Source organism: Camelus dromedarius, chromosome 31 (assembly GCF_036321535.1).
Source record: "Camelus dromedarius isolate mCamDro1 chromosome 31, mCamDro1.pat, whole genome shotgun sequence".
In the NCBI taxonomy this organism is placed as follows: Eukaryota; Metazoa; Chordata; class Mammalia; order Artiodactyla; family Camelidae; genus Camelus; species Camelus dromedarius.
The window spans coordinates 5,997,772-6,022,553 of record NC_087466.1 but is presented as its reverse complement, the minus strand read 5'-3'; the positions used below and the strand labels follow the sequence as shown (position 1 = coordinate 6,022,553).

Here is a 24,782-nt window from a genome sequence, read left to right as displayed (position 1 = left end):
GTGGGGCTGCTACATATTTTGAGAATAAATAACACTATTTAAACTTAGGCAGCCTTAACCACTAACTTAACCGCTGGATTCTCGCTGCTACATGTCTCCCAAATAGATCAGCATAATCTTAACCAGGACTTAAAATGCATCATCTTCGTTCCGGAGCTCAGAACCAGCAGCCGACAGGAGCCTTTGGAGGCTTAATGACTTTAATTATGGCGAGAAATACCTTCTCCCGGTGGGGAGGGGCGCGGCGGGCCGGCAGAGGGTCAGAGGAGGCCGGATAGGAACCCGCCCCCAAAGGCCGGCCCCACCGGGTGGGGGGGGGGACGGGGGGGGTGGGGAAGCCGAGAGGGAGGGACCCGGGGGGAGGCCGCGGGGCCTCGGAGCTCTGAGCGGTGTTTGTGGCTTCGGCGCTTTGATCTCCCGCCAGGGAAACCTGGAAGGTCAGGCCGGGCTGCAGGCAAGCCCCGGAGCGGGGAGCCGGGCGGAGCGGGCAGGGCGGCGCCACCCACCCTCGCCGCCCACCGCCTCCTCCCGCCCCCGGAAAGTGAGCCCGCCCGCACCCCCTTCCCCTCCCGCACCGCGTTTTGTGTGGCGATCTTCATAGGCAGAGGATTAGGGGCCCCAAGGCGTGACAGTAAAGTAGCCAAATGCCCTACAAGTTTGGCTTGGTTCGTTAAAATCCTATTTGTTGTATATACTGTGAAAGAAACCAGGCTGCTTTTTAAGCCACATGCCCCCCTTACTTCCTCCCCCTCCCCTACAAATTCCCCCAGAGCACAGGTGACAGCCCTGGTGGTTTGTGCAAGTTAGGGTCCTTGCCCTGGCCACTTCTTCTGACGCCTGCCCCCTTCTTGGCACCAGGATTTTCTCACCGGTTACCCATGTGCTCTGCTGTGTGACCTCATTTCCTATGGAATGAAAGGTTTCTGTAGGAAAACAGGGCGCTTGGTGAGATGGGCCTTGTAAGCCCCCTTGCCTGGCAAGAGTCACCCCTGTTGCGCAGTGACTCATGCTTCAAGGAACAGCAGCTGAGTGCTCGAGAGCCGGTGCCTGGGTGGTCACTGCTAAGTGAAGAACACGGCGGGTTGGGGGGAGGAAAAAGTGAGGAGGGGGGACTTGAGATTCACTTATTGGCCTCCAGAGGGAGGGGCATGAATGGAGCCAGTGAGCTCTGACTGTTTGCACTGGAGTAGAACCACCGAGAGACTGGTGGGCATAAGGCTGGTGCCCCTGGGTCTGGCTGGTTGGTCTCCATCGCGGTAACGGGCCCTTGCCCCTCCCCAACAGTAGCAGACCCCGCAGCCGTGGCCGCTTAAGCAGGGCTGTTGCCCGCATTCCAGGCAGTGAGGTTGCTGGAGTTCAGGCCTTAGGGGGAGACCTCTAAGCCTGTGCTTTTGGTCTCCAGTTGCTCCACCTGAGGCCTCCATTGAGTTTGGAATCCTCACCCCAGGGGGGGAGGGCAGGCCGTCTTTTCCCATCAGTCTTGTAAGCTGAAGAAAAGCCAAGTTCCCCTAAATGATAACAGGAGGAAACTGTAAAAAGCCTCATCTGCTGTCCGTCCCTGTGGATGTGCCCAGAGGCGGTCATTCGGTCAGCTTCCCTTTGCTGAGAGTTCTCAGAGAGACTTGCATTCCTCCTGAGAGTAGGAGGGACAAACTCTGCGAGTGCACTGGCTGGTTTTCTGAGCACTTTGACATCAGAGGTGTCCCCACAAGAGGCCTGGGGCCCGAGAAAGATCCACAGCAAGGCAGGGCCACTGTCAGTGTCTGGGGCTGAGGTTGCCCAGAGGGAGTAATTCTTGCACTAGAACCAACCAGCAATAAAAGGCCCACCAGCAGGCACTGCAGCAGAAGACGTGTATGCGGTTAATAAGAAACCAAATCCCGAAAATGTCTGTAATGCAGAGAATCTTGAGTACCAAGAAGATCTGATAGGAAATGGACCTTCCTCAGTTCAAGAGTCAGGGGAAACAGGCTATCAGGTGGCCTGGAGTGAGCTACAGCCCATGCTTGGAGTAGCTGGGCCCAGGGTGTTTGATGCTAACCCTGAGGGCAAAAGCTGATCCTTTTTTTTGGTTAATCAAACATTTCTTGGCCGTTTACCCTGCGCCAGGCTCTTTGCTGGATTCTGGGAATTCAGCAGGAAAGAAGTCTGAGGCCTCGGCTGCCCTCTAGTGAGGGAGGCACTTGAAGTAAACAATTACAGTGTGATGTCACGAGAGCTGCAACAGAACACAGAGTCAGGCCACAGGCAGTGTCCTCGATGAGGGAATAACACCTAAGCCCATGAGAGTTAGAGGAGGTGAAGGCCAGCTGTGTGCGGGAGGGAGCGTGTATCCTCCGGAGGGGCTCCCGGAACTGATCAGAGGCTCAGCCTGGTGGGGCTCTGAGGTTGGAGTGCTGAGTGTGTGATAAGCAGCCGGGAGGTCACATCTTATCCTAAGAGCAACACAGAGTCGCTGGGGGAGAGTGGGCCAGGTCCGGTCTGTGATTTAGAAAACTTCCTCTTATGCTGCGCGGAGACACACGATGTGGAGGGAGAGGGGCAGGTGAGGTGGACTGGGGAACCCTCAAGGGAGAGTGTTGTTGTGACTCACATGGGAAGTCCGGTGTCCTGTGTAGGGTGGCGGCAGTGGGGATAGAAAAACAGTGGATGAATTTGGAAGGTGGAATTGGCAAAACTTGGTAAGCAGTTGAGTGTAGGGATGAGGGCAAAAGGTTGTGGTTTAACTTGGCCCCTGGAGGATGCTGGTGGGGCACCTCCCTCAGGAGGGAGCCCAGGTCGTAGGAAGGTGAGGATTGGATGGTGGTAGGCCCATGTACCTCTCTGTCAGCCTGAGCAAGAAATGACCTACAGGTGTCGAGGACCGGGAGCTCCACGCCCCAGGGAGGAGCTTGGGGACCCAAGCTGAAGCAGAATGCTGATGCCAACTCTGGAAACTATCTGGCTTTCGGATTCTCCAGAATCACGGTTTCTGCCACCTTGGGTCATACTGCTGCAAGGGAACACTCTCGGGAAAGAAAGAAGGCGACCTCTGCACCCTCATCCTGATCCTTGCTAATAAGCCAGAGCTCTTGCCAGGACAGCAGCAAGTGTGTGGAGACAGATACTTCGGGAAGGCTCTGCCTTGTGTCTTTCTTGGGGTGCCTGGCACACAGCTGGACCTCTAAAGTAGTTGTCAGATTGAACTGTATACAGTTGACCTTTGAACAACACAGGTTTGGGCTGTGAGGGCCCACTTACATGCAGATTTTTTTCAATGGTTAATACTGTAGTACTACACTTCTCAGTTGGTTGAATCTGTGGATTTGGAGGCACCTTGGAGACCGAGTATACAGAGGGCCGACTGTAAGTCACACACAGATTTCCTTTCAGCTGCGCAGAGGGCCAGCACCCTGACCCGTCGCTCTGCTCACCGCGTGCATCTCCAGGCCTAGCACACGCAGTAACTGGCTAATTACTGCTGTTGAACAAATAAAGTAATAAATGGCGCTACAAATAGACTTAAACTCTGTTGCCGCCTGCTATGTTAATTTGTTGAGTGTGGGCTGTGCCCGGGGCAGTCTGCTCTATTAAGCTCTATGGGGCAAAGGGGCCGGTCAGTAGGACGTACCTCCTGGCCCCCTTAGACCCCGGGCCAGGTTAGCCGAGCACCCAGGCAAGGCATTTACATGTAAGATGTCAGTTTGACTCAGCAGGACCACTTGTAGTGATTCATTTTAAGGATAGATGCTGCCAGAACATGAATACAGGAATATAAATACGGCACTGTTTATAATAGGGAAAATGAAGAAACCCTCTAAATGCCTGTCAGAGGAACCATCTTCAGCTCTTAAACAGCCATACAGTGGAAGAATGTATGTTGCTGGTAAGAAGATTGAATATTTTTCTGCATCACTGCATATAATATTGTTGGGTTAAGAGGGGAAGCAGCAGAGAACAATGTATACATCCAATTCATTTTTAAGTATATTTTGATATGTGAGTGTATATATACATGTGCATTTTACTCCTGCTAATATATGCGTTAAAAAATGGAAGGATATAAACCACACTATTGTGTTATAAAGCTGGGCTAGAGAGAAGTAATAGGTTATTTTTTGCTTTCAAATTCTGAATTATTTTAGAATTTTCACATCAAGCACATATTACTTTTATTAATAGCAAAAACCACTAAAGGTGGTCACACTTGAGGGGGAAATGCATCATAGAAAGTGTTAAGCAGCAGAGGAGAAATCTTTACAGATATAAGAGCTGCTTTTGGCTAAAGAGAAGCACTTACCAGTCTTATAGGAGGCTTTGCACATGAACTTGACCTCAAAGAATCAGTATGCTAGGTATGATCGACTCACTGTGGTTCACACTGGAGATCTTCACGCAGGCGCAGTACCACACAGAAGGTTACGCTCAGACCGCCAGCCTCCTCCCAGCTGGCTTACCAACGGGCCACTTTATCCAGAAGTTAAATCTGTTGACAGTTTTTTCTTTTATTGTCTGTGTCATCCTGCCTTATCATTACTGCAGATAAATTAAGAGTTGAGTGGGTTTGTAATGGGGAGCATTAAAATCCTATGTGGATTGTATTAAGGTTCTTAATAATCTTCATGTTCTTTGGCCCTGGGCCTCCATGCTAAAAAAAAAATGGGACACGTAAGCCAAGATTCATTCAACGTGGCATTAATTATAAGAATAAAAAGACTGGAATAACCCAAATATCAAAAAGATATGAGTGAGTAGAGTATATGAAGGGATAGACTGTAGCCTTAAACACATTAACAAAAAATTTTAAACAACGTGTTGGAAGCTTATGATAAGTCCAAAAAACAGAATGCGAAATTACATTCAATAGAGGCACAAAGAAAAAAAAAAAGTCTGCTTGAAGTCCCCATATGTCAGAACTTCCTGTAAGAGGTTGAAGACACAAGCCTTCACATCAGCGCTAACAGTCCAGCTTCCTTGGTTTTCCTCTGGTCGGGCGTTTGGGACAAAGGAGATTTTTTGGTCATCTTTTGGGTTATTTCTGATTAAGGGTGTATTCCATTCAAGCTTTTGCTACAGTAAAGATTAGGCACTGGGGACACCACATCGAGTGCTTGACAAAGAAACAGATAAACAACGTGGAGGGTGGTGTGGAGCCTGTTCTCAGGGGCTCTGGAGAGGAGGTTCCAGGCGGGACCCTCAGCATTGCTGCACACACTGGGGAGAGTGTCACTCCATTACTGGTTGGAATTCCTGAATTTAATTAAAACCCAAGCAGACTCTAGGCTTTAAGTTCTCTCACCCACAAGGTGGTAATGGGACTATTCTCATCAGAATGTCCCCCCCGCATCTGGAAATTCGAGACTCAAACACACTGGGAGAAGCACTTCCTTGGGGAACAACAACCACGTCCACGTTCAGAGAGCAGTAACCCAGCAGTACAGTCCCAGGCAGGCTCGCTTTCATATAAAATAAACCATAGCAGTCTTGCATCACAGTAAGTGCCAACCACAGACGACCCTGTCTCCTAGGGCTTAGAACGTTGTGCTTTGCACAGCGTAAGTGTGCAGGTGTTCATGCCTTTGTTCTTGTGCCAGTGGCTGTGGACGTGTCTAGCCTCGGGTCCTGCAGCCCCGGAGAGGTAAATAAAGGACCATGACAGCCTTTTAGTCCACATTCTGCTGTGGGGCTGTGGTCAACCTGCGGGCTCGTGCCGACCCGCCCTGGCCTGACAGAAGGATGGGAAATACCTGTGTGAGGTGCGGCAACAGGAAGGCCTGCAAGGTCAGCGAGGCTAGGCCTTTGGCGGCTTCTGGGGCCTTGCCCAGACACCCCTGTCTTCTTCCCTCCTTCCCACCCCAGTCTGTGTGCAGTTCGAGGGTAACTGCCCCTCTGGCAATGACCTTCATCTAGCCACAGCCACCAGGCCACACCTCTCCTGCCCTTCTTGGAAACAGCCTTATTTTGAGAATTTTGGACATTAGGTGTGTGGCTTTCTAAAGACAGGGTTTTGAAATAATGCTCTGGCCCAGGCTGGATGAGGTGAAGACTCATTCAAGGAGTATGCCTCATCAGATTTTAAACTGAAAATGTGGGGCAAGGGGGGAACGTGTGACCAGGTAGTCATCTGGGTTTTTTCTGGAAATAATGTAATCAGCGTGTCCCTTTCTAAACATGGATTATTCATGGCCCGTTTTAAATCCCGAGCCTGCTCCTGACAGGCAAGTTCCCACTGTGATCCTGGGTGGACTCTCCTCCCGTCCATTCCTGATATGCAGGAATCATAGCCTGACTGTAATAGCAGCTCATTACATTAAACGTGATTTTTAAGGTAAGTCAGCTGTGAGAATGATCATTTTCTCAAACAAAATATTGGTACTTTAGGTCCCGCGCCTTAACCTGGTGGTGTCTAAAGTCGAACTCTAAATAGGATGTAAGCACCTTATTCTTGACCTGTTCCTTTCACTGTAGAAACCAGGAAACTGGTCAGCCATCCTAGATTTTGTTTAAAATGTCTTTTAAAACGTGCCTGTCCCACATGGGTCGTGTCTCAGCTCCAAGTCCCTGAGCCTCCCACGTCCTTGTGGAGCAGGGGGCCTGACTGCATGAGCTGCCCCAGGTGGGCAGACTCTGCAGGTGCGCCGACATCAAAGCAGGAGGAGCTGGGCCCTCCCGATGGAGTCGGAGCTGAAGGCACGTTCCCCTCAGGTGCTGTTTGAGGTGCTGAGTGTGGGATGAGAGCCAAATAAAGGAATGAGAGGTCCTGTTTGTTACCTCGTTGTTGATGCTGTTCTTCAGGGCCCTTCCACGTCCCTGACTTTGTGAAGAAGGCTGAGATTTGTCACCTGAGCAGAAGACATAGCATCCACTCACTGTTAACTCCGGGGCCCGCGAGGTGTTGGCCTCGGGCAGAGGAGTCTATGCCCCTAAAGAGCTTTATGGTGAAAAATGACACCCCCTGGCCTCAAACTTTCTCACTGTGCCATCATGTCCTCTCTGGTTGGAGGCAGGTGACAGTCACTGTAGCTCTTTCCGCACCACTCTGGACAGTCCCTTGCTTCCTTGAGTGGCCGAGACTGGGAACTAGAAGGGACCCCAGCCATCATGACCCACGCAGAGAAAATGAGGCTAGGGTTGAAAGAGACTCCATGACTTGCCCACCATAGGCAGCTTGTCAACCAGGAATAGCTCCCAGGAGTTCCTCCGACGCAGTGTGCTGGTGACAAAATGGGGTGGAGTGGTCGAGCAGCAGAGGGGATGTACTACCTTGAATCTCAGTCCGACGAGAAAAGAGCCCCCAGCAGGACAAGGACAGCTTCTGCAGCACAGCACTCAGGGTGCCTGAGCTTGTTAAGTTGCAGAGGGATTTGCAGTATCCCTAGGGATTCATTGTCCTGCGTATTTTGTCTAGTACAAGGGACAGGGAGTTGTCTTGGAAAAGCTGTGGGATGAGACTGCCCTCTGGTGGGCTGATGCCGCCATTGATTTCTGGTCTAAAGCTCAGGGCTGCTTTCCTTTGTTGCGTCCCTGTAAAGTGATTCCTTCCTATGGAAGGAATTCAAATTTGATTCTCAAGCACTCTGGCCCACAGAGACTTCCTTGACCTCTAAGTACTAGCCATCATTTGCCCATCTTATAGGAGGTTTGTTTTTGGTTTTGGTTTTCCCCCCACGTTCGAGGTGTCTTGATTCCCTGACAAGATTCAGGTTCCTAAAAGCAAGGACTGTGTCTTATGTCTGTCCTTCCGCAGCTTCTCCCCTGTTGTCCACTTAGCCAGACATGAAATTTGAAGGTTCACTGGAGTGGAGAGGAAGCCTTGCCTCCAGAAAAGAATCCCTCCACTTCTCATTTGTTCCTAAAACATTCTAACCTCATCTCTGATCAGTAGTTCCCCAAGGGGTCAAGTCATCAGAATCCCTCAGAAAATGTTCAGAACTCAGTTTCCTGGGCCTTCCTCCAGCCCTGTTGAATCAGTCTCTGTGGTTTGAGCCAGGAAATCTGCTTTACAAACTTCCCAAGTGGTTTTTGATGTGCAGCCAGGTTTGGCAGCCAACTGCTCTAAATCCTCATTTACAATTATTTCTCGTAGCTTTTCCCTTCGACAGCATCTCCAAAGGTCCCCAGCTTATGTTGGTTATTAAAACTGACCGCTTTGAGACCCCTTGGGAAATATACAGTGTGCTTTTCCTGCTGGGGTACTGGATGGTGCGGGAATAAGCAGGACCACGAGAGAAGGACCAAAGGCGTTTGCTTTTGTTGCCATTGGCCCCACCTTCATAGAAGGAAACACTGAAACCAACACCTTCATACTGACTGGGCAGGTGGTTGATTTGTAGTTTGTTTTTCATGTTTAGGGTGGATAGTGACAACAGTCAGTTGATTACCTAGTTATTTATTTGTCACCACTTATTTTTTGTTTGTTTGTTTGTTTGTTTTTTCTTTTTTGTGGGGGAGGTAATTTGGTTATTTTCAGCATTTCTAATTCATCTGCCTCTCAGGATAGCTGTACAAGGGAGGTGCTATTGCTCCCTTCCCCCACCCCCACCCTTTTTAACAGATGGGCAAATTGAGGTTCAGAAAGTCCATCACTTGCCCAGTCACCTAAGTTGGTGACTGTCAGATTCTGCATTCGAATACAGGTCCAATTCCCAAGGCCAACTTCAGAAAGGTAAGAGAACCAGAGTGCCAACCTGCTCTCTTTCACCCTGCCAGGCCAAGCGAGCAGTGCAGCGCGGAGCTACTGCTGTCATTTTCGACGTATCTGAAAACCCAGAAGCTATAGACCAGGTAAACGCCTCGGACTGGGCCGGCGCCACATTGTCCCCGAGAGAAGCACTTCCTTTTCTTAGCTTGGCGTCTCACTGTCACGTCACCCCACCTCGGGGCCTTTGCACTTGCCTGCCCTCGTTAGTTATCGTGTTTGCACGTCATGCTCCAAGGCAAGAGTTCAGAGCCAGGAAGTTGGGGATTGGGAAGCATTGTCAGAGCCCCTTGTGGGGTCCCAGCCCATCCTCAAACAAGCATCCTCCTCAGCCTCGTCCTTCCAGGAGGTCTGAGGCTGTGATGCTGGAAGAGTCTGAGGGTTTTCCAAAGGGTCTTTACTATTCCTCTTTGCCAGCCTTTCTCACCCTTTCTCACCCTCTCCTGCCCTGTAAAGTAATCACTTCTTCTCATCAGGCCTTCTCGTCTTCCTTAGCTGAACCAGGGCTCGGAGGACCCACTCAAGAGGCCGGTGGTGTACGTGAAGGGTGCAGACGCCGTCAAGCTGATGAACATCGTCAACAAGCAGAAGGTGGCCCGAGCGAGGATCCAGCACCGCCCTCCTCGAGTGAGCCTCCGCCTGGCCGCCCGGGCCTCTGTCCCTACCGGCGTTTGGCCTTTTGCTCCTGCCTCCTTTTTGTATGAAGTGCCGGCACGCCCCACAGCCCTGCAGGGGGAGATCAGGCTGGGGGCCAGGGAAAAATTTCACCCGCTTCCTTTAGAGGAGACTTGAAAAGTCCTTGCAGAGGACGATGATTTGTGACCAGATGTCTCTTCTGCCAGGCGTTCCTTCTTGGTGGTGACCTCTCATCCTTTTTTCTCTTCTGTCCTCCGAAAGGCTAAGTGAGGAGGGTTGCAGGGAAGGAAGACCCAGCTTGCTATGTCTCCCTCCTTCCATCCAACCTGGACTAGAGAAAAAGGCCTGCCCTTCCTTCCCCCTGTAGGGCCATTGTGGTATCGACACCCCCCAACTTATATCTGATTCTGGAAAAGTAAGCTTCCAACTGGGCTTGTAGTCCACGATTTCCAGGTGGTTAATGAATAGCCTTATTTTTCCGGCTTCTCTTAAGTGTGTTAAGGCGACCCTGCTGGCATCTTCTGCCCAAACTCAGGCCGAAGATTCTGGGAACCTGGGACAGAGCCCCATCTGTGGTTCATTTCCTCCTCACAAATATTGGAATATTCACAGATAAGATGATTCTGCACACACAAAATACCCGGATACCCACAGCATTCAGTTAGCAAAACTCCACTCCTGTTTGGCTAAACGCATGTCTTAGATGAGGTGACCTTGAGGTTTTAGGAGGCAGTGCGCCGTGAGGAAAAGGTAAGAACTAAAACTTCAGGGAGTTTCCAGAAGAGCTGACTTGCTGGCTGCTTTTTAAAGGAAAAAAGAGCACTTTGGTCAACGTGACTCATTGTAGTGGAAGCAGCATGCAATGTTCTGAGCTGTTGTAAACCATTAATTATATGGTCAGTAATCACTGTTCCCTCAAAACATGACACTCACTCTTTTGTCCCATAAATGTGATATTTGTGTTCATTTGGAAGGGCCTCTCCTACTGGTGACAGCAAGCTTTGCGCTCTTCCATGGGGAGCTCGGCTCTGTGAACAGAGCTCTCCCGGCTTTTAGGAGGCCTGCCTAAGACCACTGCAGGCCTCCCCGGGCCACACTGCGGGTTCTCCCTGGGCCTGCATGGCACATTGTGCACGTGTTAACAGGGCCCCAGGGGTTTCCTGCAACTGAAGAGGGTGCAGCCCGGGGGCCTCATCCTTATCCCAGCCCTGTGCTGATCGCCAGGCTGAAGAGCTGTGATTCACTCTGTCTGTGCTCTGTTCCAGCAACCCACTGAGTACTTTGACATGGGGATCTTCCTGGCTTTCTTCGTCGTGGTCTCCTTGGTCTGCCTCATCCTCCTCGTCAAAATCAAGCTGAAACAGCGACGCAGTCAGGTAAAGGCTCAGAGCAGCCGGTGAACGGCACTCCCACCTGCCCCGCCTCGGGTGCAAACCAGGGTGGGGTCCAGAGCCCTGCAGCCCGTTCCCAGTGGCCTGGAAGCAACAAAGATAGAGAAAACCCAGTGTAAAGCTTATAGCACCATGTCGTCTCTGTTCCAAAAGGGCCAGTCCTGCAAAGGCTGAGCACTGGGGCTGTTTCCAGCCCGGGATTTTTCCAAGGAAATGGTGGAATGTTAACGAGGAGCCCTAATCCTTTACTCCTCAAATAGGGTCTGGGGACCAGGAGCATCCACATCACCTAGGAGCTTGGTAGAAACACAGAATCCCAGGCCCTGCCCTAGACCTGCTGCATCCAAATCGAACTCACAGCTCCCAGTCTCTCCAGGAGATGCTCAGTAAACAGAGTGGCAGCTCCAGTGCCCCAGGCAGCATGTGGGGTGCTGGTGGGAAGGAAGGACTGGGGGCTGAGGGCAGCTGGGGGACATAAGCAGGGATCTAGACTCTCAGACGTATAGCAGGGTGAGGTCCTGATGAGAGGCGGCGGGCCTTGGCGCGGGGTCTTGAGGGCTGGGTGGCCATCCCTGGCAGAGCAGCAGCTGGTGCTTGTCAAGCACATGGCAATGTGCCAGGTGTTGAGCACCCCTGAGCACTGCCTCATTTGCCCTTGGAACATCCCTCAGTGAACAGAGGAACTCTTAGCACAGAGCAGAGTTGGCCAAACAATGCAAATAGACCTCTGCTGGTGCTGCTGCTTGGGAAAAGGCCCGGTGGATGTCGCGGACACTCATGAGTCTAGAAAACCTGTGACCTTGTGCTGTGGTGGTCTGAATTTTTAGTGATTCCTCAGAAACCTGTCTTGGCCTGATAGAGACTAGCGTTTGCCTGTCCTGATACATCAGTACCGCGACCCTAGGGGTGACCACCACTGTTAGTACGTCCCAGACCCTAACTTGGACCACATTCTGCCACACAGAATTCCATGAACAGACTGGCTGTACAGGCCCTGGAGAAGATGGAAACCAGGAAGTTCAACTCCAAGAGCAAGGGGCGCCGGGAGGGGAGCTGCGGGGCCCTGGATACGCTCAGCAGCAGCTCCACATCCGACTGCGCCATCTGCCTGGAGAAGTACATCGATGGAGAGGTAATGGCAGAGGCAGCCCCCCGCCTGGTGGGGACCAGGTGGACAGGCCGGCAGAGGCGCACAGGACCTGGAAGGGCAGGGCTCTTTTCCCACAGCTTTGCAGGAGAAGGGCTGAGATGCCTCGGTCTCAAGGGGGTGTCCAGAGACCTTCTAACTGCTGTTTCCCCTGGAAGGGGTGGCCCCACACATGGACACTCTCTCCAGAGGACCCAGCTGAATGTTGGTGATTTTGGAAATTGATCAGAAATATGTCATGGGCCAGAAAACGTCTGGTTTTAAGAACATTCACATGTGTTGGCTTAATTTTAGAACTGCTCTTCTGAAATCTCTGGGACTTGACTCGATATATACCTCTCCTCCAAAGCTGTGTGGAACGTTTACATTTTTACTTACAGAGAGACAAGGGATGTGATGTCCCCTTTTTCCTTCTAGCTTTTTTCTGAAAATTCCAAACTTTCAGAAAAGTTGCAAGAATCACGCAGTGAAGCAGCATGCCTCACCTCGAATCACCATTGTTAACATTTTGCCACGTTGACTTCATCTATTTCTGGATGGATGGAGGCTGCACGTGCACACATTTTAAGGAGTGGGGAGCAAACCGCTGCAGAATTAGTTGCAGGCATTTGATGTCCTTTTGATGAAAGTGTCCCACCGCTGTGTAGACTGTTAGATGAAAAAAGAGATTCTGCAGACACCTTCAGCGTAATAGTCTCTCACGGTCTCTCTCTGCACACCGCCTGAGTTCTCCTCTTGGCCCAGCAGGGTTCTAGCTTTGTGATCTTGGGCAAGTGACTCTGCTCTCCATGCCTATGCTTGCGACATGGGCCCAAGACTGACCTGCAGCCAGGTGACTGTAAAGGTTACATGAGAAAACCCGGCTAGAACTCTTACCACGGTCAGGCATAGCCTTAGGGATTAGTTTAAATATTACTCTGCTGAACTGGTCAGAGACTGGAAAAACAAAGTAAAATTAGCAAGTTTGGAGGATGCTCTGGAACTTTAGAGGTGGTTCTGCCTCAGAACCCCATCCCTCCTCTCCATGTGTGGTGCCTTGTTATAAACCGTCTGTCCCCAGGTAAGTGTCGAGGGTCCAGTGAAGGAGAGGACAGGAGAACTTGGCCCCTTTGCTGCCCCACCTGTCAATCATGGGGCCCAGGCTTCTTCCTTTGTACCCATGCCGTTTTGGATATCCAGAGGTGCTCACCGTCCCAGAGATGCAGCAGGTCTGGGGGGTACCTAGCCGTCTCTCCACGCCTCCAGGCTGACTGTCTGGACCAGCACATGGCTCTGGTCCCATGCATGCCCTCCTCCAGCGGCAGAGAGGGGACTGCTTCCTCCCTCAGCACCCAGCACCATGGCTGGAGCTGGCTGGTGGGCCATTTCTTTCTCCCTAGAACCTGTGCTGGGCCCTGACTCAAGGGTGCCGAGCCACTTGTAGCTAGAGATGGGAGGCGGGAGGGGGACCCCCTGAGCAGTGCCACGGCGGGCTGGGCTCCCTGGTCCCAGTCGGGCTGCGCAGGAGGAAACACATGCGGAGCTGAAGGCAGAACCGCCCTCCGCCTGTGCCATTCCTCAAGCCGTGTGCCCTCTCTCCCTTCCCAGGAGCTGCGGGTCATCCCCTGTGCTCACCGCTTTCACAGGAAGTGCGTGGACCCCTGGCTACTGCAGCACCACACCTGCCCCCACTGCCGACACAACATCATAGGTAATTCCTGCCAGCCTTGGTTGTTGCTGGAGAGCCACTGTCTTTACCGAGTACTGAGCAAGAGCCTGGCCTGTGCTGCGGGTGGTGAGTGGGCCAAACACTGCAGCATTGCCGCCTAGGCTTGGAGATGTACAGGCTCCAAACCCTTCGGAGACTCTGGCATGGGCAAGCACCCCAAGTTCACTTTGACTTTGACACGAGCTGGCCTCCCGACCTTGGGCAAGGCACTCGGCCTCTCCAGGCCTTGGGCCTGCAGTCTGTTCAGCGGGAATGACAGTGACGGTGCTGGCTGTGCCCAGTACCTGGGGTGGTGAATGAGAGGCCAGGACGCAGGGTGCTCTCCGGGTGGCTGTTTGGCCAGGAGGGAACGCCTCTTTCCTCTTGGTCTCCCTGTTGCTCTCTCATGCCTTTGTTGTGCAGAGCAGCTGAGGGGTGGGAGATGGACCCTTACAGGAGTGACCCCCCCTTCAAGTGGAGAAGCAGGTCAGCCTCTGCCGGCGTGGCCGGGCTTGTTGACGGCTTAGAATGGGCCAGGGCCGTGAGACTGGGCACCTCGCCATCTGTTGCCTCAGGCTGTGCCCTTGGCCCCAGTGTGCTCCACCGGCTGACTCTTGTCTCCCCCCGCTTGCCTCTCCCCAGAGCAAAAGGGAAACCCGAGCGCCGTGTGCGTGGAGACGAGCAACCTGGCACGCAGCCGGCAGCAGAGGGTCATCTTGCCGGTGCACTACCCCGGCCGCGTGCACAGGACCAGCGCCATCCCGGCCTACCCCACCAGGACGAGCATGGACTCCCACGGGAACCCCGTCACACTGCTGACCGTGGACCGGCACGGGGAGCAGAGCCTCTATTCGCCCCAGACCCCCGCCTACATCCGCGGCTACCCGCCCCTCCACCTGGACCCCGCGCTGGCCCCGCACCGCTGCGGCCTGGAGCACCGGCCCTACTCCCCCGCCCATCCCTTCCGCCGGCCCAAGTTCAGCGGCCGCAGCTTCTCCAAGGCAGCTTGCTTCTCCCAGTATGAGACCATGTACCAGCACTACTACTTCCAGGGCCTCAGCTACCCCGAGCAGGAGGGCCAGGCCCCAGCCGGCCTGGCTCCCAGGGGCCCGGCCCGGGCCTTTCCCCCGAGCGCTGGCGGCGGCGGCCTGCTCTTCCCCACCGTGGTCCACGTGGCGCCGCCTGCCCACCTGGAGAGCGGCAGCGCGTCCAGCTTCAGCTGCTACCACGGCCATCGCTCGGTGTGCAGCGGCTACCTGGCCGACTGCCCAGGCAGTGACAGCAGCAGCAGCAGCAGCAGCTCTGGCCAGTGCCACTGCTCGTCCAGCGACTCGGTGGTGGACTGCACAGAGGTCAGCAACCAGGGCGTGTACGGGAGCTGCTCCACCTTCCGCAGCTCCCTCAGCAGCGACTACGACCCCTTCATCTACCGCAGCCGGAGCCCCTGTCGCACCAGCGATGTGGGGGGCTCAGGTCGGGGGCCGGTCCTGCGCCTGGAGGGCTCCCCGCCCCCCGAGGAGCTCCCGGCAGCCCACAGTCAGGGTGCGGCGCACGGAGAGCCCTGGCCCGGCCCTGCCTCTCCGTCGGGGGACCAGCTGTCCACCTGCAGCCTGGAGATGAACTGCAGCAGCAGCTCCTCCCTGGAGCACCGCGGGCCCAATGGCTCTACCTCAGAAGTGGGGCTCGAGGCCTCCCCTGGGGCCGCCCCAGACCTCAGGAGGACCTGGAAGGGGACCCGGGAGGGGCCATCATGTGCCTGCTGCTGTGAGCCCCAGCCCTCTGCCCTGGAGCCCAGCGTGGGAGCGGTGGGGGGCAGCACCTTGTTCCTGGGCCCCCCGGGTGGGGAGCCACAGCCGGGGAGCTCCCAGGGTCCGTACGGCCTTCACCCAGACCATTTGCCCAGGACAGATGGGGTGAAATACGAGGGGCTGCCCTGCTGCTTCTATGAAGAGAAGCAGGTGGCCCACGGCGGCGGGGGCAGCAGCTGCTACCCGGAGGACTGCTCAGTGCGTGTGCAGTACATGCTCACCCAGGAGCCCCCGCCCAGCTGCCACCCTGGGGCCCGGGACCTGAGCCAGCGCATCCCCATCATTCCAGAGGATGTGGACTACGACTTGGGCTTGCTCTCCAACCGCCAAGGGACTCGTGGCCTCGGCCCCTGGGGTGGGATGCTGCCAGGCCCCGATGCCCCATGGCCCCGCAGGGGCCTGGGAGCAGCCCAGGAAGAAGAGCAGGTTCTGTGCTGCCCGGCCAGGGCACCACTGCCCCCTGGCTGCCCTCCGGAGGAGGTGGGGCCCTCCAGGGCCAGCCCCCCCAGGGCCTCCCAGGACACTCAGGAGTCCAACGCCACAGCCACTGAGGCTACAGGTGAGAGCGGGAGGTGACAGTAGGCCAGAGTCTGGGTCTTCTCTTTACTTCACTTTCTAAGTGACTTTCTTTGTGTCCTTGGCTTTAAACGCCATCTGTATCTGATGGTTTCCAAGTGTTCTTCCCCAACCCAGCCCTTCTGCTGGGCCTCTGCTTCCATGATCTGTCCCCCACATGCGACAGAAGCATCCCACTGATCCTGCCACAGCCGTGTCTTGAAGTCCTCCCTCTGCACCGTCTCCTCCAGGGCTCCCCACCCAGATGCTCAGGCCTAAAACCCAGGCACCAGCCCCAACCCTGCCCTGCTCCTCGTGCTCCAGGGTCCCAGGCTTCCCAACCTGTCTTTGAGAACCACATGTGCTGGTTTTCCCCTCATCCAGAAAACTGAATCCCCAGAAAAATGAAACTTAGCAAAAGACATGCAAAATCCAAGTCCAAGTTTTTTGTTATTAGATTCAGCAGACATCATCAAATTGCTATGAAATTTCTAAACATTTTGTCTCAGTAATAGTGTGCAGCCCAGCACCTTTAAGTGGCACTGGGACAAGTTCCCCTGACAAAGTGTGCCCCACGTCGGTCTACCCCGCCTCCCCACCTGCAGTCCGCAGTGAAGGCAGTAGCCTGACTGGTCTCCTGTTGCCTTCTGTTCCACGTGGGTGCCAGGGTTGTCTGTTTTAAAATACAAGTCTAGGTCTTTACACAAGAAAACCCTTCACTGACTTGCCATCACATTTGGAATTGTAGAAACATAGACCCCTCACCCAGTTCCCTCTAACCAGGTCCTGCCGACCCCTCGACCACCTCCTGCTTCCCTCGCATCCTCGTTCACTACCTCAGCTGCCTGTGCCTCCAGTGCCAGGCTCATCCCAGCCTCCAGGCCTCTCTGTTCTGAGGTCGGAGAGCACGGTGATGGGGGCCTGCTCCCTGCTCTTCCCAGTGCCTGCAGCAGCCCCCACACACATCTTTTGTACATTGTGTTTCCACGCTGCCTAAGGGCTTCCGGAAGGCTCCGCTGGGCCTGTTAAGGCCGGCCCTCAGAAAGGGGGCTGCTTCAGCCCTTCCCATCTACATGGTTTGTCCAGTATTGTGAGCTGTCCCTTCCTGAGAGCCTGCCACAGGTGGGATGGGCCCCCAAGTCCCCTGCCTGGTCCCTGCAGGCGGCGCCCACCAGCCCCGCCCTGACGGTTGTGCTCTCTTTCCTAGGACAGAGCTCTCGCCCAGCAGACAGTGGCGGCCCTGGAGCCTGAGCAAGGAAGGAACTCTTATGTGGAAATGGGAACTGTACGGAGACTCCAAACTCTGACTTCCTACAGAAAAAAAAAAAAAAGAAAAAGATTTTTTTAGCTTTGACAAACACAAAAGTGGTAATAAAAAGAGCCCTCCTTCTCAACCCAAAATGTGAGCCACCTGTGGCAGCCCCACCCATTAACAAACCAACAGACAAAATTCTCTGAGTCTTCTGCCTCTTTTGATAACTAGGACCCTCGATAACATGTTATTCTTCTGTTTTGTAAAGTGTGTGTGCTTGGGGTTCCAAGGTGTGTGGGATTGAGTTCTCTGCTTTGTTTTTTAAGATATTATATGTAAATGTACAAAGTTATTTAAATATATATTTTAAAGAACCCTAACCGCCAACTTTTGCTGAAAAAAAAAAATCACTGCTGCATTAATTGAACCACATCATGTGTAGATACTGTTGTCTCCCTGGAGGGAGCTCAGGCCTTTGAAAAGCTCAGGGCTACACCTGCCTTAGAAAATGAACCAGAAACTTGAAGTAAAGCTAGTTGATATGGGTACAAACTCTGAGGAACAATGCAATGCTGCCTCTTTCTTTCTCATGGCAAATCCCACCGTACGAAATTTCAGGTCTTCTCAGAAGCCATGCCTCTCCAGCCCAAACCTCTAGGCAGCTGATGGAAATATCCAGGAATAGGTCTGCAGCACTGGGGAGCCGGGACAAGCCATTGCTACGTAAGCCCCCGGGGTGACAAGAGACGATTCTGTCCAGTGTTCTCGGTGTGTCCCCTCAGGTCCTCGTCTAAGTAAAAGGACGGAGTTCACAGTCCTATCTTGGGCTTCCTGCCACTGGCTGCAGAGATGGTTCCACGGGGTGTGTGGGGACAAACACCCGGGAGGAATGTATGTAGTTTTGCCGCCTTGGGGTCGTGGGAGCTCGGGGAACGATGCGTGGGGGAGGGGGGCGCCCCGGGGTGCGGTTGCCCTGGAGCGGGCCTGTGCGCATGCGTCTCTGTCCGCAGCCACACCCCTCCGCTGCTCCGGCTGCTTTCCTGGGAGCACGTGGCCAGGACCCTACCGGGTCTGAGCTCCGATCTGTCCCTTCACATTTCCCTACAGAAGCACCGCTTCAGGGTTGTTTAGCCCTCTGCCTCATGGCTGAAGTTGCTCATCTCGCATGCAGAAGTCTACTAGCCTTTCTACCTAATGCACTATTATGTATCGATTCTCCATGAGACAGAGAGAAAGAGACTATCAGTTTAGACCCAAAGGGTAGGTTTTTGTATGTTCCAGACTTTTGTTGTTTTTGTTGTTTTTTTAAGAGGGAGGGAGAGTTTAAAAACCCAAACCATTTTTTAAAAGATGTTTCCATTTTAAAAGGGAGAATCTATTTCAGATCAGGGATTGTCATTCTTTATGTCCAATGTATTTCTTGTTCTTAAAGTTCTTTTCAAAAGAAACTAATCATGTTAGCCCTTGTGTTTGCTAACTCTTCTGGTCACTTGTGTTTATTCATGTATTCAGCAGGTATTGGTTGTCATCGGAAATGCTCATTTGCTGACTAGCGCCCTTGAGACCTGGCCCCCTGTGGGTGGGGAAGTGGAGGCCATACCAGGGTGGCCGGGTGACTGTGATGGCACCTCTCCAGTAAGGCTCAGGGGAGGTCAGCCCAGGTTTCACACCAGAACGTTTTGAATGAGAATCTTACTTTATCAGAATCCCTTTTTTTCCCCTTAAAAACCTCAGCCTGTGTTGAGGAAATTCACTTACTTCCAGCCAGGATTTGACAGGGGAAGAAATTACAGCGTCAAATGAGCCATTTGCTGTTTAGGAGCTCACCATGGTGAGATTTGTCCTTCAGCCTCCGAGGTGCGGTCCCTTGGGTGATACCCACTTCCTCCCTCCCCGCCTATGCCCAGCACACCTGTTGACGAGGGTGTGAGAAGCGCCTGAACCCGTGACATGTGATCTGGGCCGCCTTGATTTCTGGGGCCAGGAGGCGCAGCTGCCAAGGACAACAGCTTGCATGTGATGGTTTTAGGGAAGGGTTTGGGTATGGCGTCTAACATGTCCAGCAAAAGCAGTTCTCGTTATTGAGATTTTGTTTGTTTGTTTGTGGGTTTTGTTTTCGTTCTTGTTTTGAATGCCTTTAAGGGCATAGTATCTTCCTTGTCTGAAACCATACCCCCAAAGTGGCTTTCTTTAGCCCTGGCTGGAAAACCACTCCTCGACAGCCTTAAGCAAGAAATAGGTGAGGAGAGAATGTGGCTTCAACAAGGCTTATTCAAATAAACGTATCCCATTTTCATCTGAAAGAGCAATAACTAGAGACGGCAAAAGAAACACACTTAATTTTTATAGTTTACAGGGTGGTAGAAACAGAAAAATGACATTTTTAAACTGTAAATCTCAGCCATTGTCTGAAATGTGTGTTGGCTCACCAGACAGGGAGGTCACCAGAATTGGGCAACCAAGTACATTATTTATTGCCTCACCATTCAAGTCAAAAGAAATGTCTTCTTTGAAGTCTTAAGATTCCAATCATGATGACAAGTACCTTTTTTCAGTGGCCTCTCAGCTGCGTAGGAAGTGGGAACATCACATTTGCCATTGAGAGCCACCCCCCCATCCCGACACCCCACCTCTCACCGGAATGTGACTGTTGGGTGTGGTCCTGTGGCCCCGCCTTGCGTGTAGGACAGCCAGGTAAATTGCAGAGTGCCAGAACCTGTTAACAGTGGGGGTTTGGGAGTTCTTTGTAGTAGACACAGCCCCAGTCTGCTGGCCTTAACTCTCTGTCTTTCGACCTCTCCTCTGAACCCCGCCGTTTTAGAAAGCTCCATCTGCTGTCCCACTGCTCACACCTCCCTGATGTGCTGCTAGTTCATACACCAAGTTCCTGCAGGACTAATGCTTTTAAAATGAGGTCTAAAAAATAATTACTAATCAAGAGTATTATCTTTTAAACAGAACTGCCTTTTCTATTCTTTATATAAACTCTATTGTGTGGGTCTCTAATAAGGCACTATTTTTAAATGTTTTTTTAAAGTTTCTCCCATAGCACTTAAAAGATATTTTGTAAAAACTTTGCTGTAAAGATTTTGTAATAAAATGGTCTAAGGGCTCCTTCTCCAACATTACCATTTAAAAAATGTTTTAAAGGCTAGAAAACAACTTATGTATATTCTGTATATGTATAGCAGCACATTTCATTTATGGAAATATGTTCTCAGAATATTTATTTACTAATATATTTATCTTAAGCCATGTCTTATGTTGAGAGTGTGACATTGTTGGAATAATCATTGAAAATGACTAACATGAGGCCCTGTAAATACATGATAATTGCACACAGATTTTACATATTTGCCGACCAAAAATGATTTAAAACAAGTTGTAGTCTTCTATGGTTTTGTAACAAATTGTACAAATGACTGTAAAAAAAAATACAATTCTATCAAGTACGTGTTACATGTTGTCATCGCTCTATCTGGTAAAGGTCTACGAAGGAGAGGGTCTTGCTCATGGGAGCGTGTGTGTGATTTCCTCTCGTTAATGCAGAGTTCAGGTTACCAGGGATTCAGGTGGTGTCACGGGCTGGCATCTGAGAGCGCGTTTGAGATGATGTCCCTGTGGTGGTGGTGGTTTCTCTGCTCAGCCCTATAAAGGAAATGGTAGTCGAGCCCAGCAGTCTGCTTTTTAAAAATAGGGACCAAAGGCTGGATATAAACCATCGACTTCATCTGGAAGACTGAGGCCCTCGAGCCCCTCTTTAGGAAGAGGGGTTTGTAGGGAAAAAGCTTAAGCATCCAGCCCTGGAAACGACCTAACCATGAAAGTGGGGAGGGGCCCTCAGTCTGAAATGAATCTTGAACCCATTTGTCTTGTTTTCCTGGGGAGGGTAGTCACTAATTTGTAAAGCACTCTGAGATTATGTGGAATGTGCAAAGCGGTATTTATTTCTCAGACATCTAGCAGGGAACAGCCTAATCCCATGAGCTCCTGTCCCTATTTCTAGCTCTTTAACTTGGGCCATTTCTTGGGCACTGGTTCCTCGTGGACCAGCTGCTTCCTGCCCAGCAGCGAGTCCTTCTGAACCCCTTCGGGGGTGGCAGCCTGGCTGCACAGAGCCTCCCAGAGCTTTTGTTTGATGGCCTTGCCCAGCTCCAGGCTGTACCTCTTGGGGGTCCCGGAGGGGTTCCACAGCATCGGCTCCACCACCGCGTGATACAGAGCCCGGTAACCCTCTGTGGGGAGGCCATGGATGGTTAACATGTCCTCCGACAGCTGCTGTCTCTTCCTGGTTTCAGGAAGCAAGGCTCGGCCCTTCCAGGACACGGTCCCAATGTCCCGGGGTAGCGCCTGGGTGGCAGCCACATGTTCAGCATATCTGCTCTCAAGATCTTGGCAGACGGTTCCTTTTTTCTCCTTTGAACTTTCTTTACTCTAGCCAGGAAGAAAGCAGAGAAGTCAAAGCTAAAACTTGAGAAGGGAGCTCAGAATAATTATCTGGGATTTGTGTCCCAGAGTCTTGGTTACAGCCACAACCAACATTTGCGTAGCGTGTTCTAGTTTACTGAATTCCTCCAGGGGTAGATACCGCTGAGAGCCTTTCTCCGGAACCCAGTAAGGTCAGCAGGAGACAACTTTAAAGGCAAGGGAATTGGAGTGGGTTTGCCCAAGGCCACGTAGCTAGAAGGTGAACCACAGCTGTCACCCACAGAGGGCCATGCAGGACTCAAAGCATTTACTCTGTGCCAGGCTCTGTTCGAAAGCCCTTTGTGTGTATACACTCATTTCATCCTCGGGGAAACCCGAGGAGGGAAGGGCTACTCCCCATTTTATAAACAGACAGCAAGGTAGAAAGAGACTAAGTCCACGGTTGTCCCCAGTTACAGTCAGAGTTGGGATCTGAACCCTGACCGCCTAGCTCCAGGGTGCACTCTGAGCTCTGCTGGCCCCATGGAGTGATGGAGTAGACTCAGATCAGGCCTTTGGATGCCAAGTTCTCCACGTGGAAGTCTGTAGCCAGATCTGGGGTTCAAGCGTGTCTGCCGGAACCTCTCCCATTCTTACTTTCCCTTCACGTTGAGTTCCTTTTGTCTCTGCTTATGAAAGCCACTTGCCTCCTTTCCAAACTAGGCAGAGTATAAACAGGAACTGTCTCCACTCTAGCCGCCCACCCCCATCCTCACCCTTTAGGACGTCCTTCTCTTCTGAATCTCGTAAGCATTAAGTATCTCTAGCTTGCCTGTCCCTCTCCCCACTCCATCACATTTTCTCCACCACCAGCCATCATCTTACCTTGTTAACGCCTCCTGCAGGCCTCCTGCACCTCGGTGAGCCCATCCCCTGCCCCATTGTCCGCTTGCTCTTGGAACTGATGGACTCTATTATCCTGCCCCGCTGGGCGGCTTTCATTACTGAACTATCCTTGGGCTTTAATCTCTTCGAGGGTTTTGCGTCTCCAAACTTGCGTGGTATTGGGCAGCATTCCTCCTTCAGTTGTCGCCTGAGCACCAGTTTAACCAGGGAGAATGAGCTGGCAACTAATGGATTCTTTACAACTTCCCAAGAAGAGGTGGTACCCAGTGCAGGGGCAGCAGTGTTCTGCTTTGCAGATGTTCTAGTTGTCCAGATGTTGGTGAGGGCTGGCGAGTCCACATAGCAGTCCTGAAGCCTCGTGTTCAGCAAGATAGACGGCCGGAGTCCATAGGTGGGGATGCTGGGATCTCGTCTCACATGGATTGGATGCTAGAATTATATGGGAACAAAAAGGAATTTAAAAAGACCAATTCTCAAGCAGAGACTAGAAGGTCTACATTGGAGGAAAAGTATTAACATCTTTTTATAGGTCATTCCTTCCACCCAGCTCTTAGAAATCTTCCTACACATCTTGTTCATCAAGGCCTTTTGTACCAAGGAAGAAAGAAGCAGTGGTAACTTCACAAGGTCACAGTGATATTCAGGCTCTCAAAGAACATAGCTTGCTCGGGCTGGAAGCAGAGGGAGGGTCAGGGAGCATATATAAGGAATTAAAGACAATTTCTTTCTCCTGGAAAGCTAAGAAAAGGAATGGGAGACAGGCTCAGTCAAGATTCCTATAGGAGCTGTAGCCCCTCCTCGTCTCTGTTGCAATTCCTCAACCCAGGAATGACAAAAGGTAAAAATCCTGCCAAGCCCCCAGATCACTTTCTCACCAGACTGCCATGAGCCAAGAAAAGCTGCTAAGCAAGGAAATACACTCTAGGGTCTCTAAAGGCAAAAACACAATGTAAGTGTTGCTGGTCTCCATTTCCCATGACCAGCCAAGAACAAGAGAATAATTTGGCTAGATCAGAATCACACACTTAAAAGAGACCTAGCTTTCTAAGAAATGTCATCTATAAAAAAATGAAATCACCTTACCATATTTCAGTTGCCTTAAATTTTATTTTAGCTAGCTTAGTAGGGGGAAGAAATATGTATTTTCTTTTCCCTTTTTTTCTCTTTTGTTTATTGTCTTTTTAAATTTTGTTTTGTTTTAGTATTTCTATCACCTGTCTTTTTCTGCCTCAGTCATGTATGGGCAAATTGCTGTTTGTTTAGACTTTGGCTCACATGCAGGCAGTTTTGAACCATTATCTCTAGTATTTGTGATGTCACTTTGGTTTGTGATGTGGGTGTGGGTAGGTGTTACATCATCAGATTTTTATAGTTAAATTATGTTGGAAGAAATTCTATTTTCTTGTGCTTCCAGCCTCAGGAAATTCTAAAGTCCTCATTTCCTCCAAAATGGCTTGGGTGAATTTTGAAGGTCCTGACATTCTTAAGAAGCATGCTTTGCACGCAGCAGAGTCAAATATGCAGACCAGATTTGTGGATACAGGTAGCGAGATGCACCCTTACATGTGCGAAAGCGCCCTTCTCCGTGAACATAAAGAAGGTACTGTTAAGTTCTCAGAATAGCTGCCAAAGTTAGGGACCAGAAATGAAAGAACACGTTCCTGCAGTGTCTCTCCCCGAGAGACTACATGGTTTCTGGAATGCGGTTTTATTTTACATCCCATGGCAAATGCAGTAATTAGAGCTGTTAGCGGTGTCAAGGGCTTGAAACCAGAACAAAGACGCCTCTTCCTGGGAACACTTGGGCAATGCCTAGCTCCTTATCAGGTGCTTGTCCTGTTGGTGGTTTTGATTTTTCATGTGTAGGATGCCAAAGGAGGCTCCTTCCCCAGGGGGCGGGGAGCGAAATGATGGAAAAACAGAGTAGGAGTCTGGCAGGAGTTCCTGGAATCACATGTGTTGCCTGTTTGATTTTTTTTGGTCCCTGGACTGAATCAAAGTCTGCAAGCAGACTGCACCGCAGGCTGTGGTGGAACCACCTCCAGGCCCACGGCATCTGGACCCACAGACGCTTGGGAGGACAATGGGACCCATTCAGCAGCAAGGCCTGGCCTCACCTCCCAAGAGGTGGGTCAGTTTTACAGCAGGGTGCTGGAAAGGGTTTGTCTTTGGGAAGGGTTTGCAAGTGTCTGGAGACTGGGCAGCCAAGCATCCTTCCCAAACTGGTGAATCCCAAAGAAGTACCACCAGGCTCTTGGGCTACAGAGACAGAAGGGAGATTTTGGGCAAGAAAGGTGGGCTAGGAGCTGCTCGTCT

At 51.7% G+C, this 24,782-nt stretch overlaps 1 protein-coding gene across 1 annotated transcript in view; it reads left to right on the top strand.

The window, feature by feature from the left end:
- ZNRF3 (zinc and ring finger 3) overlaps positions 1-20,612 on the top strand; it is a 134,222-nt gene extending 113,610 nt beyond the window's left edge. The window contains exons 3-9 of the mRNA XM_031442976.2: positions 8,689-8,763; positions 9,173-9,304; positions 10,579-10,689; positions 11,669-11,836; positions 13,439-13,541; positions 14,181-15,905; positions 17,109-20,612. Coding sequence (XP_031298836.2) covers positions 8,689-8,763; positions 9,173-9,304; positions 10,579-10,689; positions 11,669-11,836; positions 13,439-13,541; positions 14,181-15,905; positions 17,109-17,152 — 2,358 coding nt within the window. The 3' untranslated portion in view covers positions 17,153-20,612. The remainder of the gene's footprint in view (positions 1-8,688; positions 8,764-9,172; positions 9,305-10,578; positions 10,690-11,668; positions 11,837-13,438; positions 13,542-14,180; positions 15,906-17,108) is intronic.
- The last annotated feature ends 4,170 nt before the right edge of the window (positions 20,613-24,782 follow it).